Source organism: Mustela nigripes, chromosome 6 (genome assembly GCF_022355385.1).
Source record: "Mustela nigripes isolate SB6536 chromosome 6, MUSNIG.SB6536, whole genome shotgun sequence".
Taxonomy (NCBI): domain Eukaryota; kingdom Metazoa; phylum Chordata; class Mammalia; order Carnivora; family Mustelidae; genus Mustela; species Mustela nigripes.
The window spans coordinates 15,457,432-15,481,767 of record NC_081562.1 but is presented as its reverse complement, the minus strand read 5'-3'; the positions used below and the strand labels follow the sequence as shown (position 1 = coordinate 15,481,767).

General features: G+C 48.8%; 1 protein-coding gene across 3 annotated transcripts in view; it reads left to right on the top strand.

The window, feature by feature from the left end:
• RFX4 (regulatory factor X4) overlaps positions 1-24,336 on the top strand; it is a 155,861-nt gene that overhangs the window by 59,779 nt on the left and 71,746 nt on the right. For all 3 annotated transcript variants that reach the window (XM_059404625.1, XM_059404624.1, XM_059404623.1), the window contains 2 exons: positions 19,097-19,158; positions 23,547-23,760. In XM_059404625.1, the coding sequence (XP_059260608.1) occupies positions 19,097-19,158; positions 23,547-23,760 (276 nt within the window). The remainder of the gene's footprint in view (positions 1-19,096; positions 19,159-23,546; positions 23,761-24,336) is intronic.

Sequence of the window (24,336 nt, the reverse complement as noted above, 5' to 3'; positions counted from 1 at the left end):
CTGAGCCAGCAACCACCCCCTGCCCCTCTGCCAGAGAGTTCAAAGCCACGTGGCTGAGAATTAGCTCCACTGAGGAAAGGGCAGGGTGCTCCATGGTGACTTAGGGGAGGGCCTATGGTTTTGTGATGCATTCCACGTGCAAATAATTGTTTAAAAAGTTGAGTGGGGAAACCAACTTTACCGTTTCTTTCATTCATTTCTGCGTTCCTTCGGTGTGGGTCGAGATGGGCTGCGTGGCAGGCACTGTGTTCTGCGGAGACCAGGAGGAAATGGAGTGTGGGTCCCACTTGTGGAGAGCCTCACAGTAGAGGGAGGTCGGCAAGCACCTCAGTGGGTGTGAGAAGGAAGGGCATACCAAGAATGCAGGGGGAACTGGAGCTTTGTCACGCCTCTGGGGTCCGGGCACATTCGCTCGCATCCCCCCTCTCGCAGCGGCCCCAGTGGAGAGCTCAGATAAGGCCTGCAGTGGAGGGAGAGGTTGGGTGAACCGAAAGATCCAGAATGCTAACTGTCCTGGACTTATCCCTTAACTTCTCTGAGTCACTCTGACCTGGGACTCTTCCTTCTGCCCAGAGCACCTCTCTCCACCTGTGCTGTTCAGGACAGTAGCCACTACGGTTGTTTAACATAAGCAGAAGAAAAAATTCTGTCCTTCAGGCACACTAGCCCTATTCCACATGCCCACTGGCCACAGGTAACTGGAGACTGTCCTACTGGGCAGTGCAAATAGAACACTTCATCACCACACAAGGTATTATTGGACAGCCCTGTTCTGAACCATTGTGAGCCAGGGATGAAACTCACAGCCCTCTGGGCTTTGCACCAGACAGCCCGCAGGAAGCACCGGTGATCTCAGGAGACTGAAGTCTGCAGGAGGGACTTAAATCCCAGACAGGGTCCTGTGGAACGGGTATCCCCAGCTCAAGACTCCCCACCACACTGGAGGCCTCCCCCTGCCAGTTCCCCACAAGTGGTCTCGGCCCTCTCTGCTTGGCTGCCTCCTCTTTCCCCCTCCACCACCTCCCACAGCTCACCTCCCCCGCCTTCCTCCTCCCGGACCACCTCCACCAAATCGCCCCTGTTCTCTGATCCGAGTTCCTGCTGACCTCTATGCACCAAATGGCTTTTCAGTATCTTTTTCCAAATAATAACTTTTCCTCTCTAAGAATTATAATGTCAGCTGCTTCCAAAATAGTCACTGAAAAGGCAGCCAAACGCCATCTTATCTTCATTCCAAAAGCAAGGACATAGTCCAGTGGTATTAAAAACACAAATGGAAGAGCTCTTTGCAGGTATCTAGACATTGATTTCAAATGTATTGGGAACCGGGGCTGTCCTTCCAGCCACAGAGGACAAAAGGGGTCCGCTGAGGGTTTCCGCACTAAACTCCTCGAGCTGGAGCCCCAGCCACACTCGCCCTTCCTGAGGGCTCCCAGCTGCTGCTGCCCCCACCCCCCCAGAAAGGGATTGGTTGTTCTGTGAAGCCTGGGATTGTCATCCTGGGCAGCCTTGCTTTGAACAGATCCATCCAAACTTTCGATTCATCTACGAACTTTTAACTCTGAGTAGACAAGGTTCAATACTTGGGCTTCACGTTTAGAGAAAAATGTCACTGGTGGCAGCTTCCCCCTACCCTACCCCCACGTCCCCAGCTTGCAAAGTGGGCTGAAGTGAAGCCGACGTCAGCCTCGAGGCTTTCCTGCCGGGTCGCCTGGCTGGGATACCGTCCTTGATAAAGTGAGTAGGGCGCAGCAACTGTTTTGCCCCAAGTACGAGCCGAAAGAGATCCTCTTTCCAGCACTGTGGCCACACACCATAAGCCCTGGCTTCCAGTAATACCGTATTGACTTTGGGTCCCAGAATTAATTTAGGCATCGCAGAGAATGCTGAGGCTTCGAGCCGAGCTGGTCTTGTGCCTGCTTTTCTGCTGGCCACCACGGAAGGTGACCCAGCTTGGAGTCACTGGAATTTTCTGAGCTCCCATTTCCTTACCTCTAGATGGGAGTAGTTACTGTAGGGATAAAATGACAAATTACTGTAGGGATAAAATGACAGAGCGCCTATGAGAACATTTTTTAAATTGTGACATGTTCTACCAATGGAAAAAGGCGCCGCTATCTAAAACTGGCCTCCCTCCATCTGGCTTTTTCTGTTTCCCACCATGCTTTTCTTCTTTTCTTTTCTAAAGATTTTATTTATTTATTTGACACAGAGAGAGAGATCACAAGTAGGCAGAGAGGCAGGCAGAGAGAAAGGGAAGCAGGCTCCCTGCTGAGTAGAGACCCTCCCCCACCCCCCCATGTGGGATCATGACCTGAGCCAAAGGCAGAGGCTTTAACCCACTGAACCACCCAGGCGCCCCATGCTTTGCTTTTCTTAGTAGCATTTATCATTGTCCCGACTGTTACCTGTATGCTACAACTAATGTATTACATGTTGCATGGGTAGTTATCTACATGTCATTGCCTATTATTCTACCACTACATACTACAGATAGTATAGACTGTATATAACTAGTTATATACTGGTTATAGACTGTATATAACTGTATAACTATCATATATATGACATAACTAAAAAATATATATGTGTACGTATATGTTAGTTGCTTGTTTTTTATTTGCCTCCTCCTCTAGAATGGAAGCTCCATGAGGACTCTTTTGTTCACTGTGAATCCCCAGCTCCCAGAATAGCCCCTGGCGCATAATAGATCTTCAGATATTTATTGAAGATTGAATGACTTATATTATGGACAAGGACACTGGAATCCTTTGACACTTGTGAATTTGTTTGACCCATATGAAGCAGACATGGTATCCATTTTCCATTAGCCCATTTGCTGAGCAGGGATGAATTTGTTCAGGTACCAGGGGAAACTTGTTGTGTGTTCCTGTACTCTGAAGGGCCACCTCCAGAGTCCTCTGTTGAGCCTTCCCGCTCTGTCCTCTGATGACATCACAGAGAAACCCCATAACATCTAATCATCATTTTGGTCTTGGTTGGATAATTAAAACTCCCCCTCAGCTATGAAAAAGTCCCATTCGGTCCACTTTAAAACCTCCATCTGTGGGTGCTGGGGGGCTCAATTGGTTAAGCATACGCCTTTAGCTCAGGTCATAATCCCAGGGTCCTGGGATCGAGCCCCACATTAGCCTCTCTATTCAGTGGGGAGCCTGTTTCCCCCCTGCCTGCTGTTCTCTCTGCTTGTGCTTTCTCTCTCTGTCATACAGATAAATAAAATCTTTTAAAAGACAAAAACCAAACCCAACAAACAACAAAAACCTCCATCTGACAGGGAAGTCAGAGTCTCTCCCTTCCTGAGTGAGGCGCAGGATTTGCTCTGTGCCAGGGGGCACGGTGGGCCCTCCCGCTGTCCTCCGACTTCTCCAGAGCTGGGCCAGAGGGATGTCGGAGAAGAGCGGAAGGAGGAAAGTCAACGGGAGTCACTCTGACCAGCTGGTGCCCTGCAAGGTCTCCTCCTGCTAGTGACCTCTGCTGGGCTCATGGGTTTGGGGGACCCTGTGGATCTCCATCCACACTGGCTAAAGGGATGGGCTCTGCAGCTGACCTCCCTTCCACCACTTACCCCCCAGGCCGCTCTTGTTCCTCCACTGAGTTGTGTCAGAGGGTTTTGACTAGCTTACTGCATACCGACTGTTACACCCCGACTCTCAGAGATGCTCAGATGAGCCCCCGCAAATGGAGCTAGTGTATGGGACAGGCTGAACTCAGCAGTGTGCACACAGAAAGTGACTTTGCTTTGTTCTACCATGTTCTGGCCAGGCCTCCTTCCCTGACCCTGATGGTTTCAGGGCAGGTTTAAGAGCTTTTGGGTTATTGATTATAAGAGCAAGCCTCTTTTCAATAATTCAGACTCTTTTAGACATTCAGACTCTTTTAGTCCAGTCCAGTACAAACCTGCAACCTCAAATCCGCTTGAATATGCCTGTCTGACCTCCAGCTCAGCCTTGACCATGTGTGGCCTGGGGACCTGCAGTGGGGAAGAAGAAAGCGTGATCTGACCTTTACTTTTCCTTGAACTTTTCTTCCTGCTGCTGGAGTCTGCAGGCTTGTCAGCTTGAGAAAAAAGACTTCCAAAATAGTAACCCTAGTTTTCCAGAAATAGCAGTAAACTAAATTTTACAATGGAACTGTCCATTGAAACAAACACAAGATCATAGGGATCAGTTGACCTACCCGCGACATCATACCCAGCTAAGTTGCCAGAGCCTATTAACATGTCATTCTTGGGGCTGCTGGGTGGCTCAGTTGGCTAAGCATCTGACTCCTGGTTTTGGCTCAGGTCATGATATCATGGGTCATGAGATGGAGCCCCACATCAGGTTCCGTGCTCAGCGGGGAGTCTGCTTGAAGACTCTCTCTCTCCCACTGCCCCTTCCCCTACTTGCCCACACTCTCCTTTCCTCTCAAATAAATAAGTAAATTTTAAAGAAAAATGGGTAACTCTTTAACAGATGTTAGAAGTACTTAGCTATGTCTAATTATGAATGCAGCACTCAGACTTTTTATAAAATGAATAAAATTCGCAAATACATAGAGCTTTCTATGACCTGGTACTGCTGTAAGCATTTTACATAAATCAGCATTCTCCAAACTACTATTTGAGGTAAGAACTGCTATGAACCCCCCCCCCATTTTAGAGATGGGTAAACTGAGTCCCAGGAAGGTAAATTGCCCAAGGCTACATAGCCGGTAAGTGGACGGGAACCTGGGAAGTCTGGCTCCAAGAGTCCAGGCACTTAAACTTATGTCATTACCCAGAGCATTTATTTTTGGGGGAGTAGAGTATGTATGTCTAGAGGCGGGAAGTAGGTCTATGTGGACAACAAAACCATGGGAATTTGGACTTCGGTGTGGTCATTAGCAGCTACGTGCAACCTCTTATATGATGGAATTTGGGAGTGAAGTTTTGGCCTCTCTGTCTCTCAAGGGCAAGTGTGCTGGTCATTGCAGTTGAGAAAGGCCCCCCACATCTTGCCCCACCAGAGGGTTCTACGCACTGTGAACCCTGTCGCCAGTATTCCCCATGCTGCTTCCCCCTTAACACTTGGGTTCACCCAGTTATTAGATATTCATTGACCTCATCCTGCTGTGGCCTCAGCCCTGTATGGGTAGGTGGGAACTGGAATGAAGAAGATAGTCTGTCCTTGGGGCGCCTGGGTGGCTCAGTGGGTTAAGCCTCTGCCTTGGGCTCAGGTCATGATCTCAGGGTCCTGGGATCGAGCCCCGCATCGGACTCTGCTCAGCAGGGAGCCTGCTTCCCTCCCTCTCTCTGCCTACTTGTGATCTCTGTCTGTTAAATAAATAAATAAAATCTTGAAAAAAAGAAGAAGAAGAAGAAGAAGAAGAAGAAGAAGAAGAAGAAGATAGTCTGTCCTTGAGGGGTGCAGGCTGCAGAAGGTACATATCCCTACAGGAAACCACAGAGCACAGTGGCAGATGTGCCCCTGAGCTGGAATGCCCATGAGTGGAGGGGTGCAGAGAGGAAACTGCGGCATCCTCGGGGTGGGGCAGGGGCAGCAGCCGGACAGCGGGGCCAATCTGGGAGGAGCCCCAGACACCCACAGTCATCCTCTCTCCACAGCAGCCCTGTGAGAGCCACAGAAGCTGAAGAGGGTGTTTTACTGTCACCAAATACTTCTTTTTTCTGCGGCTCCACTGGTCTTTTGGAAACTCTTAGCAAAAACTCTACCTTTACAAAAATGGAGCATCCCTGCTTAGCAGCAAGCTAAGCTTTTTCAGAAACAAAAAAGGGTCTCAGATCTCAGAGTATGTCTCTGACTTACTGATGGATTGCTTTCCAAGCATCTATTACATGCGTTGGTGAGAGGTTGAAAGGCAAAAACAGGTCTTCTTTAACAAGCCTTGGTTGAGGTTCTACTGTGTGCGATAGGCCAGGAGTTTCCAGTAATGCCAGCTGTGGAGTCTTAAACTTGAGGATAATCACCCTTGCTCTCTGTACCCCCATCCCTCCGTCTGTCACATGGGAAACTTACATACAACGGTCTCTACCACATGAGCTGGAAGTACTTTGCAGCCAGAAACAGTCACGGCAGTGTCTCGTGTCCTCCTCATACGGCCCTGTGAGCTAGACGCTGGTTGGTTTGTTCATTTTGAAAGTTGACATGGCTGACTCTGGCCACTGGAACCTTCTCTGTGAAGTAAATCCTGGGTGGAAATCAGAAGGTGGAACACTTGGGAATCATGTTGGGAATGTGGCTTTAAAAAAATGCTATTCTCCATCCCCAAACAGTGACATAAATAAATGAGTGATTTTGCTTTTCTTCACGTAGAATAAGTCTAAGAGACTATTACCCAGTGCTGCCATTACAGGTCTAGAAGAGCATCAGGGACCTGGGAACCTTCGATCTTTCTGTGCTCTGGCCTTTGTAGCAGATGGCTTCCAACTTTGCATTACTTCATACCTCATGGGCCGAAGTGGCAAAGGCTGTATTCCAGGCAACAAGTGGGAGAAAATGGGGGGAAGAAGAGAAAGGTCAAAAACTCCAGCCAAATCAGCTGTCTTCAGGAGCTTTGCCAGAGCCCTCTATCTTGCCTGCCGCCTCTGGTTGTCAGGGGAGTGGGAAACTGTTGAACATTGCCCCCTGGAATAAAAAATTAGAGTTTGGTTAATAAAGAAAAAAGGAGAAACAATGAGACATTTTAGCCACATAATGACACTTTAAAAATCCATTGTATTCTGTTTTTTAAAAATTGAGATGTAATGGACATATAACTGATTAAAGGTGTACAACATAATGATCTGATATATGTGTATATTGTGAAATATTCACCAGACAAGCTTAGGTACCATCTCTCATTACTGTAGTTAATAATTTTTTATTGTGATTAGAACCTTTTTGGTGATAAGAACTATAAGGTCCACTGTCTTAGCAGCTTTCAGCTGTCCAGCAAGTCGACAATAGCCACCGTGCTGACCTTGGTGTCTCCGGGACTTACTCGTCTCCCAGCTACAAGGGGGAACCTGTTGACCCCTTTTCCCTACATGGCCCTTGTGTATCCACTATGAAATGGAACCCAGGATCGTGAAAACGTGTACCAAACACCCTCAGATTAGGAGCCCATGGGAAGGAACAGAGGCAGCACAATGCGATCTCTTAAGGCTCGGGCAGGGTAACGTGATTTACGGTCAGCACCGTCCAACGTGTCAGCGAGAGACAGATTCGTGGACAGCTGTGACACAGAGTAATTTGAATACATGGAAAGGCCAGGTCACCTCAAAACTGCATGTCCCCTGAAGACTTGTTGATGTCTCAGAATCCTCAGTTCCTTTTCTTGAGGAAATGCAGCTAGAACAGAGCCGGATAATTCATTAATACGCATGGGTTACTAAGATCTCAAATGGAAAGTGTTCAAGCTATTCAAGGGCCTTAGAGATTGGTTGGTGGGACCCAACCACCTTCCTTTTCTAGCTGAGGAGATGGAGAGAGGGACTGAGTGGTTCTCCTGAGGTCACATGTGTCTTGGCAGGGCTGGGGCTTTGGGGTGGGGGACACCAGGAAGCAGTAGAGAGACTGAAGAAGGGGAAGCTGGGGTGCCGGATGTATGAATTGGGTTCATTGATAGCCTGCCTTTTCCCCTTGAGGACTTGAGGCATTGGCAGTTTGGGCTGTGGGTGGCTTTTCCGTGCATATTTGGCTCCTTCCTCATGGCTGGCCATGATTGAGCAAAGTCCAGAATCGCCCAGCATGTTCTGGGGACCCATGCTTGGGGCAGCTGCATATACCTTGAACGGAGAGGGAACCAAAGGTTCCTCTGACTTTGCCGTCTCTCCTCAAGAGCGCTGACGGGCCACCCCGGCCTGGGGTCGTGTGCACCCCCGTGCGGGGCCACTGACCAAGATAAAGGTGCTCTTGGGACATTAGGATCCTTCAGGAACGGTCTCTTTCCAGTTTTCAAAGGAAACCCTTCGGTACATCGATAAGAGTTTCTCAACTTTAAATTCTCGTGCATGTTTTTCTCCACTTTTAGTACCTGCTGTGGAGCGTCTGTGTCAGGAGGTCTGATGTCACCCCAGGTCCCATAGTTTGTTATTTCAGGTGTCTCTCCTGTCGTGCCATGTGAGAGCTCAGAAGTCAGATTGTGGGGGCTCAGATCCCGTCTCCACCATTTCCCCGCCGCATGAGCTCAGACAATTTCTGAATCACTTGGGGCCTCCATTTCCCATCCACAGAATGGGACAGTGACAGCGACCATGTGGAGAGATGTTGACATGATGGCGGTCAGAGGGGCTTCCTCGGCTCAGCGCCTGGTAAATACAAACACTGACGCCACGGGAGCTGGAATCATGATTTCAGTTTACCATGGCAACCGCTCATGACTTTCCTACATGTTTTTAATATATCACCGCCAGCATCGATGTTTCGACTCTTCCTCCTGAACAATCTTGAGAACAATTGTTCTAAAAATTTCCTGCTCGCACACATGCTGCCATTGCCACCCTCACCCGCTCTTGTTATCGCCCTCAGAGTTATTCCAGGTTTGACTTAACCTGCTGCTTATGTAACTCACCTCATTCCAAGTAAGTCGGCGTGTGACGACTGGCTCTTCTCATACTCTCACACGTGACACGTCACCAAGGCAGCCTCGGGATGATGCTGGGCTCACCTACGGAATCTGAGACTTCTTGGAATTGTCATCCATGGTACTTCTTAAGGGGCAACACAGTAGCTACTACCCTCCTGGCCCTGGGGGTGTCCACAAAGTCCTGCATCCATCCATACGCGTGATTTGAAATTCCATTCCTGTCTCATTGCACTAGATAGGAGTTTCTTGAGAATGTTTGAAATTGCTCTTGGGGGATTTCCTATGAACCTACAGTATCCTACTCCCATTGACACCCCCCCCCCACCACCACCACCAAGTACCTAGTGCCCAGCAGGTGTGACAAAGAAACCATTGAATGGTGAGGGTTATACAGCATCGTGTAACCACTCTGGCAAACACCCATTTCAAAATGAAAGAATTGAGGTAGGCTGTTTAAAAATCCTTATTGGTAGTACCAGATTTAATTTTTATTCTCTTTTCTGTTAAAGGGGTGAGGTTTCTTGTCAACAAAGACAGTGAGTCCATATCTCACTTTCAGACTTAAAGTTGTGACGGTATTAATTCCTTTAGCGAGTCAGGATCCCTCATCATTTCTTTCTTGTGCTCACAAAATAGCGTGTGTGTTTTAAGAGAAGGCACAAGACTTTTGCAGTATACAGTTAGAAAACAACAACTTGTCACGGTACTGGATTTCTCATTTCTTGCTATTTGAATTGTCCCTCTTCTCTTCCTCATGGCTGGCCATGATTGAGCAAAGTCCAGAATCGCCCAGCATGTTCTGGGGACCCATGCTTGGGGCAGCTGCATATACCTTGAACGGAGAGGGAACCAAAGGTTCCTCTGACTTTGCCGTCTCTCCTCAAGAGCGCTGACGGGCCACCCCGGCCTGGGGTCGTGTGCACCCCCGTGCGGGGCCAAGTAACCTCTGAACTAAGACTCACAGGTCTTATTTTTTTTTTTAAGATTTTATTTATTTATTTGACAGACAGAGATCACAAGTAGGCAGAGAAGCAGGCAGAGAGAGGAGGAAGCAGGCTCCCCGCTGAGCAGAGAGCCCGACTAGGGGCTCGATCCCAAGACCCTGGGATCATGACCTGAGCTGAAGGCAGAGGCTTTAACCCACTGAGCCACCCAGGCGCCCCTCACAGCTCTTATTTTAAGCACACTTGACTCTTTCTAGCCACAGAAGTTTTCTCCTTCAAAGTGTGGGAGGATCTGCACTTATCCCATTACCTTGAAACTCCTTTTGGACTGGTTCTTGTTGGTGGCAGATCTTTGCCTGCTGAGGGTGGATTGAATTTTTGGAAACAACCAAAGCCTTTTTTCAGAGCCATCCCTGGTGACTAAGTTTGGAGACTAAGCTGGATCAAGATCATACGGTTTGAGGTCAAAGTCAAACAAAGCCAGTCTGTAAGACTAAGGAGATGGAGTGGCTCCAAAGGTGTCCCTTGAGGCAGCATCTAGAGAGGACATCAGGGGTCTCATACCCCTTGCTGGCTCCCATGGGTGCCAGCCATACTGAGGAACAGGAGAGACAGTGGACCTGGGATCCCGTTTCTCCCACTGGCAGAGTTTGTGAATCTGAGCGGCCTTGAATGGCCATAGATCCCAGTACCTCATCTGTGAAACAGGAATCTTCATACTTCCCTCCAGTGTCATTTTTAGGATAAAATCAACGTTGTGTGTAAAATACCCCATCTGGTGCCTGGTCCTTGTTGGCGCACAGTGGGTGGCGCCTCCCCTTTCCCCTCCCCCATCTTAAAAGAGGCCAGTGATTTGAATATGCCATTTCAGAAACATATGCCTAAAACTCACATTTATTTCAAAACTGCACCCTCAAGATGAGGTCAGGGTAGCCCCCACGCGGAGTTTCCTCCGACCTGGAGCAGTGTATTGGTGGCTGGGGAGAAGCGTGGACGAGGGAGACAGATAACCTGGCTGCCACCGCCACCACCACTACCGAGAAGAATCCCGGCAGCTCCAGGGAGGGGAGATGGGCAGAGCTGCTCTGCCTCCCACTCTGAGCCCCACGGAGCCCCCTGCCCCAGCCCGGCTGCCTAGGCTGAAAGGGAGAAGGGGCGATTCCTGAGTAATTAAAGGGAATTTGGAAGGCTGGGATGTTGCGGAATGTTAGATCAGTAGCTAGAACAGCATGTGGCGTTCTTTAGGCAGGCTTCATTGAATCCATACAAAAAGAGAAAGAGGGGCTGCCTGCCGTCTGCTCATTTATCAAACAGCGCAACTCAGCTTTCACAGTTCCACAAAAGTGTTTGGCTGTTGGCTGAGTCTTGCTCCAGAAATTAAAAGCTGAACAGCCTTAGTGGTGCTCAACCGACTCCGCATTTTGAGACTCAAACCAAACTGTGCGGGGCTTTCAGGTTCTGGGACCAGCTGATTATCTGGTGAAAAGAGAGGACAATAATTTGTAATTTGCTGCCCATAAGAAACACTGGGAAAAAAATAAAAAAAGCAGTAAACCCCCTTCCCACAGGTTTTTGTTGTGGCTGTAACAGCCCTTTCTGTGCGCAGAGTGGGAAAAGTCTTGACCTCCATTTGGGCAGAAGGGGCTGCGGTCCAGCCGCGCCTCCCCCCATCCCCCACCCCCCATCCCCCACCCCCCCCTACTCGGCCCCCAGCCCTTCCTCTTAGTTCTCTGTTTGAAATTACCTTTCCCTCTTTTGGAGGAGGAGGGGAGGGCTTGGCCTTCCAGTACTTCTAGATGAAAAGTATTTTCCCAAAGGGAACTAAATATTCTAGCAGCACAAATATCTTGCTTGGGAGACCTGGATATACCACAAGAGCTTGAAAAAAACGAGTTGGATCCTCCAAAAACCCATCAAAGGGTAACTCCGTCAGTGAAGAGAATGCAGGAGAGGTTTGAGGAGACAGAGAGGGGAGTGTGACCACACGTGGTCTCTTCTCTCCAGCCCCCTGCCCCTCAGCGGGTCAGTGCCCCCCTTGTGGCACCAGGAGAGCCCGTGGAGGCAGAGCCTTGCTGTAAGCCTGCGAGGTTAGCTGAGCAAGTGTTTTATCCCCGTTTTACAGACAAGAGACCGGATGTCAAATGGAAGGTCTCTTTTGGCTCCTCAGTTTAGCACAGATAATCACCTTTTACCCTTCACGGAAAGCAACTTGATGGTATCTTTTATGAACGTTGAAATGTTTCTCCCCTTTAATCAAGCAGCTCCACACTTGAGAAACTATAATAAGGGGAGAACCTCCAAAATGCTAGCAATAAAAATAAAAATCATTCTGCAAAAGGTACCGCTCATAGCATGATTTATGTCAACAGGACATCGGAAGCAATGTCCGTGGCCAGCCCAAGAGAGATACTCACTTATTCTTTCATTTACTGAATCGCCGAGTTAATGTGCTGAGCTGTCATGTCTCCTCTGGGGACTACACAGTGGCCTTTTAATGGCCTCCCTGCTTCCACGCTTGGCCCCTATGGTCCTTTCTCCACCCAGCAGCCAGAGCCATCCTTTGGGAAGCTAAGTCAGCCTTGTTTCCTTTTTTCTTCTTGGAGCCCTCTGACGTCTCCCCATCTCATTAAGGGTAAAAGCAAAAATGCTCACAGAGGCCTACAAGGCCCCGTGTGAACTGTGTTCCATCACCCCTCCTGGCCTCCCGGCCTCATTTTCTGCTCTCCTGAGCACAGAAAGTGCTCACTGGACTTCTCACTCTTCCTGATGCGCGTCAGACAAGCACCTACCTCAGGGTCTTTGCACTGCCTGTTCTCTGGGCTTGCACCCTCCCTCGCCTAGAGATCCAGAAGGTTCATTCCCTCACTTCTTTCAGATCACCCCTCAAATGCCTAGTACTTAGCCCTTATCACCCTAAAAAATAAGCCCCACCCCCACATTTCCCCTTCCCCTCCCCCTGCTCCTTTTGTTTCTCTCCGTAGCACTTACCTGATATAAGATAATATCGACTTTTTAATGTATTTATTTTTGGTCTTCTCCCACTAGGTGTAGGCTTCCTAAACAAAGGCTGTTTCTGTTCAGCTCAGTGTGGTGTCCCTCAGCCTGGCCAAATGTCTGGTGTGTAGGAAGAGCTCAGTAAATGTTTGTTGTTGCGTGAATCCTAACTATGCACCGGCAGGCAACCAGTTGTAGTTGAGGCTGTAGCTTGTCGAACATGGACAGAGCCAAGGAGACAAGGCTGCAGGTCCCATTCCTGGAGAGTCCCATGGGCCGAGGCAAGGACTTGGTGGGGCTGAGAGGAAGATTGAAAGTATTAAAAGCTGGATAAGTGGGTCCTGTGAACCATGTAACTACAGTCCCTTCAACCCAACTGTGGCCCAAGGAAGATTTTTGGAAAGGTATAAGGTAGAGGTTAATATTTCAAAGGTGAGTAGACAAGAGGCAGCCATGAGGGCATGGGGAGAGGGTTCCAGAAAATGAGAACAGCCTGCAGGGAAAGCTGGAGTAGGAGAGAGCGCAGTGTATTCTCGAAACTTGAAAGAAGTTGCATATGGCCTTGGGGACCGAGAGAGGAAGAGGGGAGCGGTGAGCTAGAATGAAGGCCGGGCCAGTCTAGCAGGACGGGTGGGTGTGGACTTCATCTAGGGGGTTCACGGAGAAGTGGTCGTGGTGCCATGATTGGAAGCGGATGTGGTGAGGAGACCATGTTCACAATCCAGGCTCGAGATCGCGGCCTTGGGATTGGTGGTAACGGGAGGATGTCAGCAGCGTCTGGGTATGTTCACGATGGAGGGAGGATGGACGTTGGGCACAGATTGGAAGTGGCGGGCGCAGTCCTGGTTTGGAGCAGGGAGAGCACTTATCTGGCCGGAGAATCAGGAAAGGGGTGTGGAGGAGCCATGTACATGCTGGGTGCCCGGGGACTGCTACGGGGGGAAGATGCTGGAACATGGTTCCTGGGGCAGGTCGGGGGGCACTCGGAGAACTGGCGGGCGCCAAGTAGTTCAATTTGGATGGAGCACGGGGTCACGCAAGGACATTGTGAGAGCAAAATTGGCAGTGGAGCGAGGCGTTGCACAGTGCATCTGAGCTCCAGAAGAAGGAGTCTCTGCTCAGGCAGCTGGCGTGGAGAATTGTCAGAGAGGCCTCTGAGGAGACAGGTAATGATCTGGATTGTTCTCTCGGTCAGTCCGTCAGGGCACTCTGAATCGTCCAAACAGAATGACTTTTGCTTACTGAGTATTTCTATTAAGCAGAAGACGTGTTTAATTGCCAGATTTCACTTTACTGGAGGCGGGTGGATTGAATCTAGAGGAGACACCTGCGGGTATCACTGGCCGGCAGCTGTCACCCTCCTGTCAGCTGTTTCTCCCTTTCCCTGGGGGATTGAGGCCTGGGCCCTCAGCGGCTGTTCATAGCAGAGGCCACCAGAACGCTGCCAAGAGTGTCACAGTGAGGCAAACTGGAATCCTCATTGAAGAGCCGATGGGAACAAGTAATCATTTCATTCCTCACCTGATGTGTAAATGCAGGAATATGACATAAAAGGGAAAAAAAAAAGGTTGCTGTTAAAAGAGGGGATGAGGGGGCCCTAGGACCCTTTCATTCATTCAGAGGCAATAGTAGTGTCATGGTAATGTTGAGTCAGACTGGGTGCCTTTGAATCCGGGGTCCACGTCTCGTGAGCTGCGTGGCTCTGTGTGGGCTACTTAGGCTCTCCAAGCCTCTGTTCCCTCATCTGTACGAGGGTGTAGCAGTGGAACCTGGACCGCTGTAATGATTAACTAAGATAATACACGTAAAGTTGTTGGCAGAGTGCCTGAACCAGGACTTGACCCCAAAGCAGGTGTGCTTAACCACCATACCGACAGCTTCGCCCTTTGCCAGGGAAATGGAGACGGGAGCATCTGAGGTCATGTGGGAAGGTCCCAGGGGAATTGCACAGGCTCAAAGAAAGAGAGGAGTTCCTCCAGTGTGAACGGGGCACAGCGTGGGTCTGGTGTTCCAGGCAGAGGGAAGCAGCGTGTGCCTGGAGCTCAGGAGACATGTAGGGGGTTGGGTAGCGGGATTTGAGGCTGAGGTGTTGGACTGGGGCAGATCACAGCGGGCCTCATGGACCAGCCTGAGGAGGCTGGATTTTTATCCCGTGTAGGCCATGAGGACGCATCTAGCATTTTCAACATGTAAATGAAATGATCATATTTGGATTTTAGAAAGGCGGTGCTGGGCTGGGCAGCAAGACTGGGGGCAGGCCAGGCAGTTCGGAGGGTGAGGCTGTGGGTCCCGGTGAGGGGTCGCGGCAGGTGAGGGCAATGGCTGGGGGGACAGGGAGAGGTGGCCAGGCTCAGTGGGTGTCTTCGTCAGAATCGGTAGGACATGGGGCTGTGCGGTGTCGGGAAGGGTGTAATCTCTCCTGCTTCTGTCTTGGGTGACTCAGCGGAGGCTGGTGCCGGCCACGGAGTTGGTAAAATGGCACGTATTGACCCATACAGTGTTCAAAAGGAGCAAGTAAAACCCATAGGCCAGCAAGGAAATCGTAGGATTCATTGATTCATGGAGTCAGAGGCCCCCTTCCACAACTCGATAATTCCCCAAGACCACAGCGTGGAGAATTTCAAATGCACTGTATGCTTTATTGCCTCTTGGAGGTAGAACAGCCAGCTTCAGAAATCTGTCCTTGTTTCCTGGGGGCTTTCTGGAACATCTCTAGACCAGAGTCTGCGGCCCTGGTACCTTAGCCTGGGGCCAGGACATCATGTAGGATGCCGTTTGGCTAAGTATGTAGAAAGATTCAGAAATTTGCCCATTCTCTTCAGTCATGTATGATCAGGCTTAGGAACAACAATGACAACAACAAAATGCTACTTTTTTTTTTTTTTTAAAGATTTTATTTATTTATTTGTCAGAGATAGAGTGCGAGCGAAAGCGAGCACAGGCAGACAGAGTGGAAGGCAGAGTCAGAGGGAGAAGCAGGCTCCCCGTGGAGCAAGGAGCCCGATGCGGGACTCGATCCCAGGACGCTGGGATCATGACCTGAGCCGAAGGCAGCCGCTTAACCAACTGAGCCACCCAGGTGTCCCCAAAATGCTACTTTTTGATTATCTACATATGGTTTTCAGGGAATAGGCCATGATTTTTTTTTTTTTTTAAGAAAAGTAAAAGAGCCACCAGAACCTTGTGGAAGATTTCTGGTGCTTCTTTCAAGGTCATCTTGAACTTCTTTTGTCAATTAGGAATATTTGCAATAAGAAAATCCCTTTTTTATTTACAGAAAATGTTGACCTTGTACAAAATGTTAAAGAAAAATCTTTTTGTTCTCATCACGATCCTACTAACCTAACAATAGCCATTTTTACTTTTCCTTCTTCCCTTTCCATTCCTATATTTGTGAAATAAATTATAAGCATAGCATCAACGTAGTCTGAGGGATGCTATTTCATTTATCATTATGTCATACATAGACTTCCTGTGCTGTGACATAGTATTTGTTACTCTCATTTTTTTTTTTTAAAGATTTATTTGAGAAGGGGAGGTTGGAGGAAGGGCAGAGGGAGAGAGAGAGAGAGGATCTCAAGCAGATTTTCCACTCAGCCTGGAGCCTGAGCTGGGGCTTGATCTCACAACCCTGAGATCAGGACCTGAGACAAAACCAAGAGTGGTACTGGGACGCTTAGCTGACCATACCACCCAGTGGCCCCTGTTACCACCATTTTTAATGCCTGCATCGTGGTCCGTTGAGTGCACATATGATCATTTAGCCAGCTCCCTGCCATACACACTTACACTGTTTCCAGTTCCTCTTCCAGTTCCTCTGCAGGATCTCTTACCAGTGGTCCTGCACAAAGCTTTTTGTTACTTCAGATTAGTTACTGGGATTTCATAGACCGAAAGGTATGTATGTATGTTTTGTGAATATACGTATGTATATTGTGAAGGGTTGTACCCATAAACTGTGTCACCAGCAATCTGTGAGAACCTCAGTCTTGCCACACCTTGGGAAGCACCTGACATTCTTTTCCGAATGTCTGCTGATATTAGAGCATTGAACATGGTATCTTCCTGTTGTGCCTGCTGTATGGGGGGAATCTCCCAGACTAAAATGAAGAAAAATCTCTGCTTTTTCCAAAGCAACTCATCAGTGTTTATCTTGTGGGGACTGGGGCTCTTGCAACTTTATTGTAGTGGCTAGATAGGAAACTCTGAACCCAAATCATAATCCCATGTTTAACCAAGTGCAGACTCCATCCATCTTCTTGCTTTCTGTATTTCTCTGCGATCTCTATCCGCATATCTAGAAATGGTCAGTACTGCAGCTTCACGAACAGCTGCTTTGTATCTGGGCAGTTCGGGGGGGAGACAAGTTCTGTGATGAAAGTCCGAGGGCGTCCTTGGCCAGACATTGTGAGGCCAACCAAACCATGCCACGGATCATGGGCAGATCACGTAGAAAGCCCTGTCCCTGACCCCATTCAGAACCCCCCTCCCCGAATCCTGCTTTTCCTCAGGTCTCAGCCGTTTGAGAGGGACATAGACAAAGTGAGAGCCCATCGCCGCAGCTTCCAGGAGTTAGGCTGAAAGAAACCAGGTCTGTGTCAGCTACAGATGTGATGTCCTCCAAGATTTCAAAGAATGACTACATTGTTTCCTGCAGCATCATCACTATCAGATAACATTTTAGAAGCCCTTTTTATTTCCTAAAGTGGTATCGTCATGTTCTCTTATTAGATTTTCTAACCATTCTTGTAAGCAATGCATGTTTTTCTGTTTGGTTTTTTTTTGTTTTGTTTTGTTTTGTTTTGTTTTGTTTTTTATCCATTTTCAAATGAGGAAAACCTGCCCCATTATTCACACTGGAGACAGCTTCCTAATGAACAGAAATGGTCAACCTTCATGGCACCCATTCCAGAGTCTCAATTTCTCTCTAATTTGTCCACTTCCTTCCATCCCACTGATGCTGACTTAGTTGAGGCCACCATCACCTATCCCTCGGATCTGGGGAGGAGCATATAAACCCCAGTGTCCCCAGGTTTCAGAGGAGGGAGCTAAGCACAGAGAAGTTAAACAGCACGTCCAAGTTCAAGTAACTAGCAGGGTCTCAGTAAGTGTCTGTCGAGTGGCTGAGCAGATCCATTAGTGAGAGCATCAGTGTGGCTGGAAGAGAATGGGGATGGATCAGGAGAGACTCCCCCACGTCCTTGAAAGGCACGCAGTGTTCACGCCCCGACCGTGGGAAGTCGGCAGTTCGGTCTCATCTCACAAAGGGCAGCCAGCAGGCCGGCTCTCTCTGACCATGCCTGCCTGCTTGGTGAGGTACTAGAAGAGGAGGGAGGCTGGAAGAGTTTGGTGAGAGGAGAAAAGTCCCTTGAAGCAAAAGGGAATAAATTATCAGGATAATCCATGGTACTAACGGATAATTTTTACTGGGTCCTTACCAAGTGCAAAGCATTGTTGTAAATTATCTGCATACGTTTGCTACCAGATTTTACAAGACTTCTCTAAGGTCGGGGTTATTATCATTCCCATTGTACAAATGAGGAAACTGAGTCATTTGAATGTTGACTTGCCAACAAATGGCTAAGTTTCGATCTCTCTAACCCAGGTAGCCCAGCTCCAAAGCCCTTCCACAGAACCCCGTCGTCCCCCTGCCTCTCCACAAACATCATCTCTGTGAACACCAAGGCTGAGGCCTGCTGGTTGTGTCTTCACCTTGGCAGATGGCTTTGCTTCCAAGCTGCCTGCAAATCCTCAGGACTGTACCAGGCAACACTGCGCATGAGCGGATCGGACCCCTGGGCGGGGGTGGGGCTTCATCCCTGCATTCAGCAACTAGCGCAGAGCCAGGTCCCTGCTCTCAGGGAGCTTACATTCAAGTCAGGGGAGGCAGAAAATCGGCACGCAGGGAGCAAGTGCCAAGATAGTTTCAGAGTTCAGAGTAAGAAGAAGACACGAAGCAGGGCCACGAGATGGTAAAGGACTGCTGGTTCTCCTCCCCCCTGGCTGGTCAGAGAAGGTCACCGGGCAGACATCTGAATGTTGTAAGCCGAGTGGGGATGTGGATGAGGTCGCATTCCGGGAAGGAGGGAGCTGCCTTACAAAGGCGCCCAGGGGGAGTGAGCCTGGTGTGTTTCAGAAATAGGGAAAAGAATTTAAAAAGCCAGCGTGGCTGCAGTCTGCTGAGTAAGGGTGAGTCAGAGGAGAGGAAGACCAGGAGGTAAGAGCAGGGGCTGGTGACAGAGGCCAAGGGTGGGTCTTCGTTCCAGGCACGATGGAATCCATCTGAAGGCTTTAAGCAGCAGGGCAGACACTTTCTGCACGCACTTCCCCCACATTGTGAGCAGGAGGGCAAAGCACAGGGCAGCCGAGTGAGACCCCTCAGAGTCCAGGGCCTCACGGTCACTCCCATGCTCGGTCCCCTCCGCCCCACTCCCGGCACTGGTGTCTTCTCCAGGGTCCCTACCGACTGCCAAGAAGTCATTGCAGTCAGGGTCATGTTTTCCCTTTTCTTTGGATTATTGTTTGTAAAACACAGTGACTATGCTCCCACCTTTTCCCCATGGGTAACTGATTCTTGTGTTGACTTACAGATCATAAGGCAGCAGTTTCCTCAGCTAACCACCAGAAGACTTGGGACCCGAGGACAGTCAAAGTAAGCACCAGCCGCCGTGCCGTCCACAGAGCGCGTGTCTCTGAGTCAGATCCGCACTCTGGGCTGTTTATCCCCAGCTCCGTTCCCAGGCCTGGCGGGAAGTCTGGGTCTGGCACAGAGAAGACAGCAGGGCCCGCTCTCCCAGGGCCTCTGACAGAGAGGCTGTGAGAAGGCCCAGGGCAGTCGGGCCCAGCCAGCTGCTTTAAGGAATCTGACTTTGGGCCACCCTGCCTTTTGGTGTTTTTGTCAAATGGTCTCGGCCATCACTTAGAAGAGCACTGGAGGCTTCGTGGACAATCTCTAGTTCCTTGGATTGCTTTGCTGAGCACATTTTCTACTCTGATAGTATCCGGTTGACCAGAGAAGCTACTTGCACCAATCCCTGCAAAAGAGATGGGGTGGAGGGGTCCAGCCAGACCCTGGTACACAGGGCATGCCGTCAAGCAGCCAGCCCGTATCTGCTGTCACACTTTCTGTGTGTCTCATGGACAGAGCAGGTGCACATCACCTGCCCTCCCGGAGGGTATAGTCTGGTGGGGAAAACAGATCAAAACAAGATACACAGATTGTGACAAAGAGGCTTGTCATAGGAAATAAGCAAAGGAGAGTGGCCTAGCTTAGAAAGGGTAGCCCAGGAAAGGCCCTTTGGGAAGAGTCCTGGAAAGTTAGAAGGATGCATGGACCTCTTCTCCTACGCGGGAGTTGTGGGGAGGGAATCTCTGCCTTCACTGCGTAGCCTTCACTAAAATCTGATTTAGAAGGTTTGCCTCAAAGGGTGTTTCAAAAATTATTGGATGTTAACAGGTATTCTGTGGAAAAGCTCTGTTTGCCACATACGTTTGGAAAGCATGGAGTTCATTCAACAGGTTCCTTTATGCAGGACTTCTCAGAACCTTTATTATGTTGATGTACACGGTGACTCCACTAGAGGGTGCCTTATTATGTAGCATTTCTAATGCTTTGACCATGTCCAGTAGCAGATCAGCACATACTGATACACAAAATATTGACACTTAAAAAGAAAACAAAAACAAAAAACAACTATATAGGACTTGTTAAGACTTGAAACTGAGGGTTATACTTCAAAAAGCAGCATGTCCCGTAATGTCCCCCAACTCCCTCTGCTCCTCCTGACCCTGGGCAGCATTCCTGTCCTCCCCAGGTGGATTTAACTTTGGAGCCAAGTTAGGTTTAAAAAAAGGTGATCAGGGGCACGTGGGTGGCTCAGTGTCTTAAAGCCTCTGCCTTCAGCTCAGGTCATGATCCTGGGGTCCTGGGATTGAGCCCCGCATTGGGCTCTCTGCTCAGGGGGGAGCCTACCTCCCCCCCCCCCCCCCCCCCCTGCCCATTGCCTGCCTTTCTGCCTAACTGTGATCTCTGTCTGTCAAATAAATAAAATCTTAAAAAAAAAAAAGTGATCAAACTGGGAAAACCCCTTTTTTGGTGGGGGGGCAGTAAAGCTCTAGAAAATAACAAGACTCATTTTGTGTGTATGTGGCTCAGAAGCTCTTGGGGCAATTTCCAATGAGCTTTACAGAAATATTTTGAGCAGGAGATATTTTGGAATAAATTTCTAATAATTTTCCAAAGTAACTGCTCTGAAGTACAAATCTCATCTGTAAGGAAAAAAAATCCAGTATTTGTTTAAAAGTGAGCCTTCAGCCTTGGTAAGAGTAGGGAGTACAAAACCACACCCCTCCTTACTTATTTGCTGGTAAGCCCAGGGGTTGGCACACAATGGGCAATTCAGTCCTCAGATTGGTAGGAACAGTGTTGCATGAACGGAAATGAGTGGGTCTTTGAAAAGTCCCTGGGTCTAATACATTTTTGCTCATCTCTAAGAGAGAGGAGTAGAAATAAGACTGCAAAAATAGCACCATAGTAGAGACGGGGAGGAAAGGTGGTAAAGATGGAATAGAACTGTTTCCCATCCTTTATAAACTTGGAGAGAGTTACCTTCTGCCTACATGTGAGAACCTGTTTTTGTTTTTGGTTTTCTTCTTCTTTAACCCAGAAATAGGCAAACTGGGCACTATCTTTTTTAAAAATTCCGTGGTGTCAGTTGCATGGTATCCCTTCCACAAGGAACCCCCCCCCCCCCCCTGCCCAGGTTGGTCCACACTTTCAACCGTTTGAAAGGTAACAAGAAGCTCTCATCTCCAACCTGCCAGTTGGCCTTAGGAGAAAAAAAATCCCTCAGCAAATTTACCTTGACAGAATATATGGTGGGGGAGGGGGGAGTGTGAGTTGTGTTGACCTATCCTACAGAACTGAAACAAAAAAACGGAGATATTTTTCAAAGCAGAGCAACAGCTTCGCTGAAATGGCTGCTCTCAGCAGCACACTCTGGAAAATCAAGAAGTGGTCTGATCTGAATATGCTATCGGTCCCTTGATCTCAAGAGATTATAAAGGGGAACTTTGTTAAGGTTCAGGAGGCGTGTCCTAACCGCCTGGCTGCCTGGAGGACAGTCCTGGAGCCACGGAACCCGCCCCTCCCCCGCCCCAGGGTACCTCTCCCTGCCGCTGGCAGTTATGACAGTTGGGAAGTAGAAGGTGCAGAAGACAGAGAGCAGCTCAACACAAAGAAGAACTTTCTGATAACTGTCCCGACCCAAAATGAACTGGGCTGCCTTCGGAGGGCCTGAGTTCTTCATCCCAGGAGGCATTCAGATAGAGGCGAGATGCCCACTAAGCAGAAATATCACAGAATGGTATCAGGATAAGGGGGGCAGGGAGAGGGGAGGTTATGTGTGCTCATCTCCCTTCCCCGTGAAGCCTCTCCCCTAACTCAGAATGCTTTCTTCCCGGTATTATTTGAGGACTACCCCCAACCGTACCTCCGCGAGCAGCAATGAGTAATTTATGTGCTGTACAGCGTTTCTGAAAGTTGAGGTCCATGAATTTCTTCCACTAGCATTGCCGTGTGGCTATAGAAACCTACTCTAGATCTACTGAATCAGAATCTTTGGGGGTGGGGTGGAGCCCAGGAGTCTGTATTTTAATGTTTTGTAGGTGATTCTTCTTAGTAGCTAAAGTTGGAGAATCCCTGGCTTAGTAGTTAAAGCACTTCAGAGGTTCAAATCCTGCCTCTGTTCAACTGGGGGATCTTGGGTGGGTTACTTCAATTCCCCAGGCCTTAGTTGCCTGGTCTGTAAAACGGGGCTAATAGTTAATTCCAGATTTACGGGGGTTTTGCGAAATTAAATAAGGTAATGTGTCTAGAGTGCTTAGCACCACATTAGCTGCTGGGATGAGCGTCATGTAATAGTAAATCGTGACAGCATCTCCAGCGACTGGGGATCATAGAGCTGGGAATGTAATTCAGGTGCTCTACCGAGTAGGCTGGTCAGTTTCAAACTGACGTGCGTCGGAGTGACCCGAGGGGCTTGCCCCAGTGCTGATGCTTGCGTCCCACTCCCCTGTTCTGAATCAGTAGGTCTATGAAGGGCCTAGGCATCTGTATTTTTATTACGCTGCGTAAGTGACTCAGAGTTTGTAGTCGCCTCCCGTGGTGTTTTCTGCTAGGGCAGCATAGTGCCTTCGTGGTCAGAGAGACGGGTGTTCAAGAACCTCTTCTAGAAAGCTGGATGACCTAGGGCACGTGTCCTAAGCCTCCTTCCTTCCTTTTGCTCATCTGTAGAAAGACTGTGTAATAATCCCCATCTCCTAGTAGTAGTTTCCAAAGTCCAAATGTAGGCAAAGTGGTTGGCAAAGTGCTTAGCATGGGGCAAGCACTCAGGAGTTTCTGTAGCTAGAATCTAAACAAAATGTAGCTTCTGTCCCTTCTTCTGTCTTCATGGAAAATGTTGCTATTACTAAGCCCACTTGAGTTAATGAAAAGTTTCGGCCTTTTACATATCCAGTGCCAAGGAAGCCGCCGACTGTATCTTTTGAAAATCCAGTTAAGACTATCTTTATTGACTAAGGAAGATCTGGGCCAGTGAATTGGTGGCAGTGGTGCAGTTAGGGGTTGCAAACACACCCTTCTTCTTGGGTCTTCACCGAAAAGGACCCCCGAGTTCTGTTCCTCTGAGATCACACTGGCACAATACAAGAGACTAAATACCAATGGAAATTTTTTGCATCCCCCCCCCCCCTTTCTGCTTTGCAAAGTATTTGACTTAACATTTTCTGTAGGAGGCAATTTGGGTTATTTTTACCTGCCTGATTGATGGCTGGCAACTTGGAACTTTGGTTTAATTCTAGATTTCTGAGATGTCAAGTCTCCCAAGAGAGTTAACTCTTCTAGCCCAGGGAGGGTGGGCCCAACCATCCTTGGCCTTGGGGACCCCCTCCCTGGAAGCCACACTTGATAAAGTACATATGGGTCTTCTCTCTCTCTCTCTCTCTCTCCCTCCCTCCCCTCCCCCTCCCTCTCTGGCCCAGGTATCATTACTACGGCATTGCGGTGAAGGAGAGCTCCCAGTATTATGATGTGATGTATTCCAAGAAAGGAGCCGCCTGGGTGAGCGAGACAGGCAAGAAAGAAGTGAGCAAACAGACGGTGGCATATTCACCCCGGTCCAAACTTGGAACGCTGCTGCCAGAGTTTCCAAATGTCAAAGATCTGAATCTGCCAGCCAGTCTGCCTGAGGAGAAGGTGACCACATCTGAGGTGTTGCTGGGAGTGGGTGGCTTCCCTTTCTCTCTCTCTCTCACAACACACACAGCCTCTCTCCCTCTCAGTGCAAAATTGTGACTTTAAAAATATAAAGATAGAGGGGTGCGTGGGTGGCTCAGACTTTTGATTTTGGCTCAGGTCTTGATCCTCAGGGTCATGGGATCGAGCCCGGCATCAGGTTCTGCAGTGGGCGTGGAGTCTGCTTAGGATTCTCTCTCATCCCCTCTCCCTCTGCACTATTGCCCCCCCCCCCGACTCACATGCTTACACTCTCCCTCTAAAAAAATTTTAAAACATATAAAGAGAGAAATCAGAATAAAATATGGACCTTAGTTAATGATAATGTACCCAAATTTATTCATTAGTTGTAAGAAATGCACCACCCTAATGTAAGAGGTTAGCAATAGGACTTCTGGGTGTGAGGCATATAGGAGCTCCCGATACTATTTTCAGAACTTGCCTGCAAATTCAGTACTCTCCTAAAACAAAAAGTTTATCTACCTATCTAACCTCCCTACCTCCTCATCTATGTTGCCACACTGTCTCATGTCACGA